This window comes from Gallus gallus, chromosome 4 (assembly GCF_016699485.2).
Source record: "Gallus gallus isolate bGalGal1 chromosome 4, bGalGal1.mat.broiler.GRCg7b, whole genome shotgun sequence".
Classification (NCBI taxonomy): domain Eukaryota; kingdom Metazoa; phylum Chordata; class Aves; order Galliformes; family Phasianidae; genus Gallus; species Gallus gallus.
In genome coordinates, this window is record NC_052535.1 from 16720725 (window position 1) to 16731081 (window position 10357).

At 45.1% G+C, this 10357-nt stretch overlaps 1 protein-coding gene across 1 annotated transcript; it reads right to left on the reverse strand.

Annotated features, from left to right (window-relative positions):
- Positions 1–1033: 1033 nt before the first annotated feature.
- On the reverse strand, positions 1034–8756 carry ESX1 (ESX homeobox 1). The gene is made up of 5 exons (XM_046941128.1): positions 8643–8756; positions 8356–8566; positions 8232–8277; positions 2827–3113; positions 1034–1909 (listed from the first exon to the last, which is right to left on the reverse strand). Exons 1-5 carry the CDS (start codon positions 8740–8742, stop codon positions 1693–1695), a joined length of 861 nt encoding a protein of 286 aa, XP_046797084.1. The 5' UTR covers positions 8743–8756; the 3' UTR covers positions 1034–1692.
- Between the last annotated feature and the right edge of the window lie 1601 nt (positions 8757–10357).

Sequence of the window (10357 nt, forward strand, 5' to 3'; positions counted from 1 at the left end):
ACCACTGCCTTCTCCCAGTGAGAACCACAGTGAGATTTATGAATCCAGGAAATACTTGTGGTTGCTTACAGCTCAAGGGTAATCAAAGCAATTAGCAGTTCAGAAGAAATGAAAAATGGATCTGCCTGATGCAGCCAACTGTGTTTAGCTTTGTGAGCAAGAAGGACAAACTCAGAGAACTATAAAGCAGCAGCAGCAGTTAGGTATCTGGAGCTCTGCACTCAAACTGCAGCCTAGAAAGCATCTTTGATAGATTCAAGAGTAGTCCCAGAGTTGCTGTGAGAAAGAAGTTCTGAAGAGTACAAAATATTTCCTCTGAATTTAGCACTTGTGAATGGTTTTTAGGAACCAGACAGTGTCAATGGAAGTGTTCCATGTTGTTCCATCAACCCACAGAAACGGAGCTTGCAAGGATGTGCTGCTGCCGATGTAGGCAAGGTAACCTGCAGGTGTCCTCAGCTGTTGGCCTTTCTGATGTGATTGCTAAGCAACAATTAGCACTTACATAACTACCATTTACACTGTCATGATGGTTTAATCAGTCCTCACAACAGCCCTGTGAGGTAGGCAAGTAAGCTCCAGAAGGAGGAAGATGCTTATCCTCGCTTTACATGCACCAGACCAAGAGATAGGATTACTGTTCTCAGTCCCATTTCACAGATGGGGAAGTTCAGCAGAAAAACTCTGAAAGGACTCGTCTGAGGCCAGAAAATGAATTTGGGATTTTGCTGAGCTACACGCGTCTGGTCAGTAGGGCTTCTGTTTATACCTACGCTAGAATCAGTTCAAGGAAGAATTTAACATTTCACATTTAGTTTTCACTTGAATTCTCAATCTACTCAAGGCATGAGACGTGGGAATGCACAAGTAACCTGTTAACTTAGTGGTCTGTTAATATCTGCCACTAGTCATGCTAGAAGTATTCAGTAACCTCATATTTACAGCTATTAGCTATTTACTGATATGTAGAAATGCACATAGAGAACTACACACCATTTACTGCACATCAACAGCCCATTTTCATAGGACACAGTTTTCATACACAAAGGATTTTTTTAATTATTAACCACTGCCACTGAACATAAACATTTTTTTTTAAGTTTAAAACAAGATAATGCTTTATACAAACCTGGTTCTGAATCAAAAGACTATATTGAAAATACTTGACAGCTCCTTCCTGCTAAGCCTAACATGCGAGATTTCACTGGCATCTGTACTTCAACGTGAAGCATGGTTTCCAAGTGAAGAACATACTATGTACCAGTTCTTACGTTCTGTATGTAAGAGTTCCTCCTGAGAAATGAGTTAAGAATCACTTCTAAGACCGAAGTTATTCCTACAAAGAATTCTGAATCCTTGAACCAGCATCCAGTGACTTTGGGGATTTCACAGCTTCAGTTTCACATCAGCCTGAGTTATAAGGATGAGACAGTTCCTGTTTTTTTTCTGTACTGCCAGAAATTGTAGGTAGAAATGATGAAAAAAGTCAACTTGCTTCATGATTTCACACTGTGATGAAGGAAAACAATTTTTAGCAAGGTTATTTCCTTGTTGCCCATTCCATTTTGTCCATTACAGGTGGAGGGACTGCAGCTGGGTGCATGTGTTATCCTTCTTTTTTAAACGTCTCTAACAGGCGCTGCTTGTTGGAGAAAGCATTCCCTTCTGTGGCTGTAGCCCGTGGGAGAGCTCCTAACAAAGTTCTTTGTTAGCGTTTGAGATGAGGTTTAATTGAGGGATTTGTGCTGAATGTTCCTTCGCTTTGAGCCTCAGCGCTGTAATGCTCGATGTTTTCCTTTCAACTGCTGCTGGATCAGTGAAGGCAGTAAGAGCGGGGTCTGATGGGGGCCCGGGGGCTTTCATGAGTACTGAAGTTGTTGTCATGAGAGGATTTAAAGCATTGAGAAACCTGTATTTGAAAGAAGTCAATATTATCCAAACTAAGAAGTGCTTGCAGAACAAGTATGTAATGAATTTCAGGCAAAAAATAAAGATGAAATAGTACTAGGAAATAATTTGCCAGTTTCTTCCAAAGGTACACTTTGTTTTGCAGAATATATTTTAGCTTTATTTTGCAGCAAAGCGTCTTGCTTTTAAACCAACAAACACTTCTAACTGAAATAAGACAGCTGATCGGACACGGCACGCAGATACCCTGAATATTGACCTGATGTTAAATCCTTTCTGAACAAACCTCAGATGCTGGAGGTCAGCCTGCTCTGTGAAAACAACAAAATATCTCACAGAAAGACCAATGTATGTAGCTGTTTATGCAGCCGGTTTGTTCAGAGAAGTTATCTCATGTGAAATGCAGCATTTGTCTGTGTGGCAGAAAGCTCTGCCTGCTGATGTGCAACTATGGTACAGGCTGTAACTTCAGCAGGAGGAGAGCACTGCCTTTTACGTTTGTGTGTATGTATGTACATGCACATATACACCCACACAACAAACATGGTATTTCATATCTCGAGGACTGCCTTCTGACACCCTGCGAATGCAGGACTAAAACTTGCATGCTGACACATCTCCTGGAAGCCATGTCTGTCTGCAGCCACAGCTTTATGGTGCGTAACCTGAGTCAGTGTGCAAGGTAACATCTCACAGCTGTTATTCAAACAGCAATTATGAGTTAAGTTTTCACTAGCATGACTTAAAACTAAATCTTGTTTTTTCTCAAATCGTGATCCCACACAGGAACACTAAAGTTCCTGCTTTAGTGGGCTTATTTCTCTAAGATCACATTCATTTGAGAACGTGTGAGTATCAAACTAATACACAATATTTTTAAACATTTTGAGATTTAGGGGGAAAAAATACACTCGATACCTTCCAAAGTGTGGATTTAAGATGGGATTTCTGAAGAGAGAAGTCCAGGTAAGGCTACTGAGGCCAAATGGCCCTAGGGTTGAAGAAGTAAAGGCTGGAGACATGGATGGCACAGCCAGTGTTGAGAAAGGCATCGACCTCCATGTGTGATCGAGGATGGGGGAATGGCTCAGCGGAACGTCCAAAAACAGTCCAAGTGGGTGTGTTAAGGAGATTCCTGGAACAGGCCCCAGAATTTCAGTTTTTTCACGTTTCCTCCACTTTGCCCTTCTATTTTGGAACCAGACCTTGAATAAGAAATTATAAAGGCATTAGCTGAACTTGTCCTCGAGTTTATCTTACCAGCTGGTACTGCATGCAGCGATAGAGATGACAAAATATTTGTTGTTAAACTAAAACACATCTCTTAATATTAAAGATCCATTCATAAATACCTTAGTGGGTTTATAAATAAATAAATTGGTTATAAATACTGTAAATTTGATTTCTCTAGCTCTGACTGAATAGTTCCATATGGTTTCAAGTCACGGTAATATATAAACCTATCACCTCTGAACTTCAGATCAGTTATTAAAATGATTGTTCTTCCTAAGATAGTTATTGAAAATCAAATTTCAACAAAGCCTTTCAAAAGGTGGCTATTTCTGCAGAGATACCTCAAAAAGCACCTTAATTGTGACTGTAAGACTAAGTAGGCCAAATATACGGTGTGTGCTTTTATCTTGATGACCAGGACTTCCATTTTTATATAGATTAAGAAGTAAAACGAGAAGCTTCTGTTATCTACTGTGAATGTAAACAACGTATAATTATGGCAGCAATTAATCTAATTGCAGTGGAAGCCGATACAGAACTAGAAAATCTAGCAAGCTGTATTAGAACAGGGAATCAAGCTGTTCCTAATGGAGTTTTAACTAGTAGTGGTTTTGTGCAGTAAGCTGTTGAGTATGTTGAGCATGTAGCCCCTTTAGCCTGATAAGTCATTGTTTTAACCCAGTGAGCATCCTTTAAAGAATTTAGTCAATCCAATCTATAGATCAGAAAACTGATTTTTCTCACTGTTATTCTTAAGCATTCACTGTGCTGACCCAGGATGGTAGGAAAGAGCAGAGTGAGGAGCATCAGTTCTAAAACAGTGGCGAGAGGGCTTTTAAAAAAAGAAAGTAAATAAAAAAAAATTGTAAGCATATGCTGCTGAGGTTGCACACTCAAAATCCAAATGTACTCAGCTGCTTGGGTCTTTGTGTCCCCTCTGCTTTAAGGGCCACTCAAGCTGGATTCTGAACTGGATATGGACTTGGGAGAAAGTCATTAGCCCGTAATCTCATTCATCACACTTCTGTATAATTACTGTTGAAATGCAGTGAACTGCTTGTGGAAGTGATCTGTAAATAATAGTTAAATGCTCTAATCAGGATAGTGTATTTAGTAGAGAATGGTAATAGAAGGAATGAGAGTTCTTGGAAAGATTGTCTTTTATCCTTATGGAATTAGGGCTCTCTGAAATTTACTTCTGATGTAAGACAAAGGTGGACTTTAAAGATGAAGGTCATTTACCATGCAATGCAGTTCTCTTCAGAATAAGAATCTATCAGTGTCACTAAAAAAACCCAAAAAATCATACATTGCAGAGATTAGCAGATGCTAAAATAGTTATTCCTTTGGTATTAGCTTCTGACACAGTGATTCTATATTGACAATCTATTATGAAAATCTCTGTTTTTTTGTGGATGTGTGCTTTTTAATAGTTGAATATTTTATCTGCAGTTATGTTTCAGTCAATAAGTATTTTTAAGAGTTCTAGGTTTTTATTGCATAGTGTCTAAAAATTGGGTTTTGGGGGTTCCCAGCTCCACTTTAATCATCACAAATGGCAAATAACCATTTGCCGTGACTCACTGACCTTCAGGTGCTTGGAAGGAAAGCCCCCACAAAGCAGGGTGCTGCAGGATGCTGTGGCTTTGCTGTCCTGATGCTGATGTTCCTATGCATGTCAATGATATCTACACTTGCTGTGGGGTTCTTGAGAGTCAGATGAAGAATTACTACTATGGTCCTTTCATTGCACGTATTTTACTGCCTTCACGCTGGGGAACTGCTGTCCTCTTGGAGGAGCTATTTGTATCACTCAGGTTAGGTATGTAAATGTACAGGTAATTGGCAGCTGGCGGTGCCAAAAATGAGCTTAATCACTGCTAGCGGATTACTGCTTAAAAGTAATGTAAAGTAATCTTATATTTGTAAGTGTATTTCCAATTTTTTTTAAGTGGAGCTTAGCTGAGGTTTTACAGATCACAAATTCAAAGGTGTTAGTATTTTCTATTAGAATAATCTAATTATAAAGGCAGTGAACTCTCCTATGCTGCACGTATGCAAATAAATCCTTTCCTGAAAAGGAAATAATGTGCTGCAAAGGCATCCCTTTCTTTACTAAATCTTAGTATTGTTCTTCAGTCTCTTCATAAAGAAGATGAAAGGTGGGCTTTTCTGCTGCTTCTGTCCTAAAGCAAATCCATGCGATGACTCAAACTTATTATTACAGATGGTTTGGAGTTTACAACTAAATTTACCTAGTCATCTCTCAGATTTTTTACTTATTGAAGTGGAGGGAAATATCAGCATAGATATCTAATAATTACCTTCAGGAGAAAAGCTGGCTTTCAGCTTCTTGCTGGTACATACTCGTCAACTGAAGTGATAAAAGGGGCACAGATACACCTCATACACAATGTGCATATTATAGTCATTATCATTCAGATTAGTCATCTTGAATCTTTTGTTAAGCAGTTCTCCTTTGCTTCTTGTAAAAGGCTAAACATGCCTTTACTCTATTTTCATAAATATCTGAAGTGCCAAGCTAAATGTAAGAGAAACTGCTGTGCTGGTCTTGAGATCTTTATGGTATGAGTGCAATAGCAGTGAAAAAAATACTTTGGGGGAAAAAAAAAAAGGGCTTCACTTGAGTATTTGAGTAGTTCTCAAAGAAAGATGAGTTTTGAACTAACATGTGCAAACTGTACACAATACCACCCAGATCCTTTTTGCAATTACTAGCACTGCACATATGGCAAAAGAGATTTAAGGTGAAAAGGTAAGCATGTAAAATTTGATGGCTTTCTTGTTGTAATTTTCTTTAAAAATGTATCATATTTAATCGATGTAATACCTTGCATTGATTAAAAAGACCTACAGAGGTGACTAAATGTATTGTGTTTCTGCTGTACCCGAATACAGGATCCTAATCAGAAAATACAACAAGGATACTTAGATCAGTGACATACGTAAGCTCATCTTTGAACACTGATCTAGTTTACAGAACTAAAGCACCCAAGTAATGGTTCGGTCTACACGTTAAGAAAACAAAACATTCCTTTCACTTTTTCTTATTTTCTTCCCATAGCAGCAATATGAATTATGAGCTGAATGGCAAGAACAGATGTAAGTGGTACTGAGGAGCTTCCCAGCACAGGTGCTGAGAGTACAGAAATGTTTTGCAGACTTTCACACCACTCCTTTTCCAAGGTAAGAAGGGATGCAAAGATTCTTGCTGCTAGCTCTTCCCTTTCTCTGCAGAAGCAAATAATGGGAACTGGGGGGCTGATCTCTTTGAAGTGACGCTGAAATGAGAATATATTAATAAGTATTTTTCTACCTTATTCGTTCACTTTCATAAAAGACTCAAAGATGCAAGAGTGGAGGACAACACAGTGGCTCGTGCCCATTTCAGCTAGCTAACAGAGGAGTATCCCCAGAGAAGTAGACCCCAATTTGAAAACACTGAGGAGAAGAAGTGGTCTGATTGCATTTAATAAATTTAATAAAATTAGTTTCACTGGAATAAATTAATGTTATCACTTTTTGTGTAACTTTTAACTTACTGTACACTGCCATCTCTATTCATCCTCTTACCTTCAGGCTTAGTTGTCTTCTGTCTACCACAGGACAAGAACACCCACACAAAGCAGAAGCATTGTGCCCTGTAAGTTCACCCTAAGCAAACTGTGCTACTGGGTGCTTGTGCCCAGGAGACTTGTTAGGATCTGAATCAGACAAGGAGTATGTAGGTACAGGGAACAGCCCTCTAACATTCCTTCAGACATCAGCTGCAGTATGTTCCTTGTCAGTGCCATTCTGACTCCAAAAAACCTAAAACATTTCTGTGTCTTTTAGCTAAGTCATTAGGAGATGAGTTCCTCTTTGCCATCCACCTCTAAGCCATTCCTTCACCACTCAAATGGACTACAGAGTGAACGAACGCCTTATGAAGCGAACGTGACAGTGACAGGGTAAGCTTTTCCACCTGTGTCCTTTCCACCTGTGGATGCCATGTGTCAGTGCCAGATACCGGGGTATTTCACTGACTGGAACTTTTAGTGATTGGTGGTAGGAGAGGGAAAAGCACATCATTTCCTCCAAGTCCACATCACAGATACAAACAGTATATCCAGAATTCTCAGATGAGTGATCTGTGAAGTACTCTTAATACTTCTAAGGTACATGTTAAAATAAAAAGCTATGGAAGAAAAAAAGAGAGAAATAGAGCCCTACAGATGTCAGCTAGCACAAACCACTGCAGATCCAGTGACTTAAGTAATGACAAGATCTATAAGCATTGGCGATACGAAAGCTAAGCAGCAGTAAGTAGAGCTGTCACCCAGTTCTCAGCGCTTCAGGAATACGGCCGTACCCAGGGCTGTGCTGGAAGAGGAGGTGCTCATCATCTGATACACCACACAAGCCAGGTGCAGTAGTTTCGGTTTTGAGCATGAAAATACTTTGCAAGTCTTCACAGTGTTTGAAACGTTTTCAAAAAGAAAAGGCAACACCAAAGCACCTCGTTTTTGTACAAAAAGGGACTTCTACCTTACACTAGAGATGAACCTGAATGAGCTGCTTCTCAACAGAGTACTAAATGTGAGTGCTCTGTGTTGGGGAAATGCGTTGGGGTGTTTGTGGGCTGCGATGGTTGGTCTCTGTACGTCTTGAGTTCTACAGGTGCTCCTTCTACCACGGCCCAGCTCGGCTGTACCACCCCCGGTTTGCTACCTGAATGCCACAGTAACCCCGTACTTGTTGTAAAATTCAGCAGCGTGACACATTTTTTTTCGAGCCAAGCTGGAACGAGAGAACGGTGCGAGTTACTCTCAACACCTCGGTACGTAACTTTGGCCGCCCCACGGAGCCCTCAGTTTTGCACCTCTCTCGTAACCTTAAGGCTCCGGAGACAGTACCTGCTTTAGACCCCCGGCCGTGAACGCGAGGCGAAGCGCGGTGGGGGTCTCTCCCGGGACGCCGTCCGTCTCCCCGCTGAGGGAGCGCGCCCGCCTCTCCATCCTCCGGGAGCCGGGAGGACAGCGCGGCGCTCCCCAAACCCCGCGCCCCGCGCCCCCGTGGCCGCCACCCACCTGCACGCGGGCCTCCGTCAGCTCCAGGCGCAGGGCCAGCTCCTCCCTGCGGGGCAGCGCACCGTTAGCCGCCGCACCGCCCCGGAGACCCGCGGCCCTCCGCCCGGCCCGCCCGCGCCGCTACCTGGTGAACACGTCGGGGTAGTGCGACTTGCGGAATGCGCGCTCCAGCTCCTCCAGCTGGAAGGTGCTGAAGGTGGTGCGGTACCGCCGCTGCTTCCTCTTCAGCGCGGCCGGCGCCTCGCCGCTCCCCGCCGCCTCGCCGCGCGGCCGCCCCCCTCGCTCCGACGCCGCCGGTTCCTCCGCGGGGTCGGGCCGCGCCGCGCGCTCCTCGCCTGCGGGGAAGAGAAGCGGGCGGTGAGCGCGGCGGGACGGCCCCGTCGCCCCGCCGCCCGCCCCGCCGCCCCGCACCGTGCCGCCCAGACGCGGGGCCGCGGCCCAGGATGCCGTCGATGAAGTAGGAGGTGAGGAGGTGCAGCGCCGGCGGGGCGGCGGGGGCCGCGCTCTGCATGGCGGCGGGCAGGCGGCGGGGCGGCCCCGCGCTGGGTTTTATTGGCGCGGGCTGCGCCCGGCTCCGCGCCCCGGCATTAGCATTTCATTAGCGCGCTGTCGTCAAGGCCGGGGGTGGGACGCGCCGGGCCCCGGGCGGGCGAAGAGCCGGGGCGGCCCTTCTTCAGGTCCCCGCGGGGTGCGCGGCGCCGTGCCGGTGCCCGCGGGCTGCGGGAGAGCGGGACGGCGGCCGTGCGGGCTGAAGGAGTGCGAGGGGAGGGGGCTCCGCTCCGCAGGAGGAGGGCGGATGCCGGAGTTTGGTTCTGTCCTTTCTGCTGAACTTCGGTGCTCTGAATTCAGCATTTGGAAAGTGCCGCGTGCCAGCGGGTCCTGGGACAGCGCGCAAAAGCGTGCGAGGGATCTCGTCGTGTTTCAAGTCAGCTGTTAGCGCGAAGGTTCCCCGACGGGAGGACGCTGTTTCCCGCAGCAGCTCTGCGCTCCTACTGCGGTGCGCTGCTGGAGAGTGACATAAATTGGTGACACGCTCCCGAGGTCGAGATTTTGAAGGATGAGAATAAAGTGCAGTTTCCTAGGGACTTACAGGGAGTGCAGCAAAACAGGGATTAAAAAAAAAAAATGGAAACTAAAAAACAGTGGCTGGAAGTTGAAGCCGGACAAACTTATTAGAAATGAAGCATAGATATTAAACTGACCCTTGAGCATCATTGCTCGTAGGGTTCTGGGTTCCCTGTCTCTGGAAAGCTGTCGATGGGGAGATGCTTCCTGAGTTTGTGACCTGCACGTGTGACTGAGTCAGCTCTTGGTTCCACCTGGCTTCGTAGCACGCAAATGCACACCTTGCCCCGTTGTCCCCCTCTCTTCTCTCACCTCCCTGAGGCTGTGTGTGTGCTTTAGCACTGCTGTCTGACAGACCTCCTTGCTGTCTCAGTGTTCTACTCTGCCACTGGACTCTTCATCAGGGCAGCTCTGAACTTAATTCCTTTTGCTGCAAAAATTGTGTCTGGCCTGAAGCAATGCCTTTCTAAGCATGTTCCTGCAGCACCCTCATGAGAAGCTGTGGGAAAGCTCATACAGCACTTAGTGATGCCTACTCTTGGAAACATTGTGCTTTTTTAAAAAATAGCTACCACTTGATTAAGGCTGTAGCAGTTTCCAGAACTAGTGTCTGCAGTGTCACATTGGAAAAGAGCTTGAGGGTGCTGATAGTTGGCAGCTGGACATGGCCCTCGCAGCCCAGAAAGCCAACTGGATCCTGGGAGCATCCAAAGCAGCACAGCCAGCAGGGCGAGGGAGGGGACCTGCCCTTCTGCTCTGTGCTGTGAGACCTCACCTGGAGCGCCGTGTCCAGATGGGGAGTGATCAGCACAGGAGAGACATGGAGCTGTTGGAGTGCATCCAGAGGAGGGCCACAGAAATGATACGGGGGGTGGATATGGGGAAGGGAAGGCTCCAGGGAGAGCTGAGTGGGTCCCGTCAGTATCTAGAGGGGCTGTGAACAGGAAGGGGACGGACTCTTGAGCAGGGTCTGTTGTGACAGGACAAGGGGAGGTGATTTCAGACTAAAAGAAGGGAGATTTGGATTGGACGTAAGGAAAAACTTTTACATTAGGGGTGGT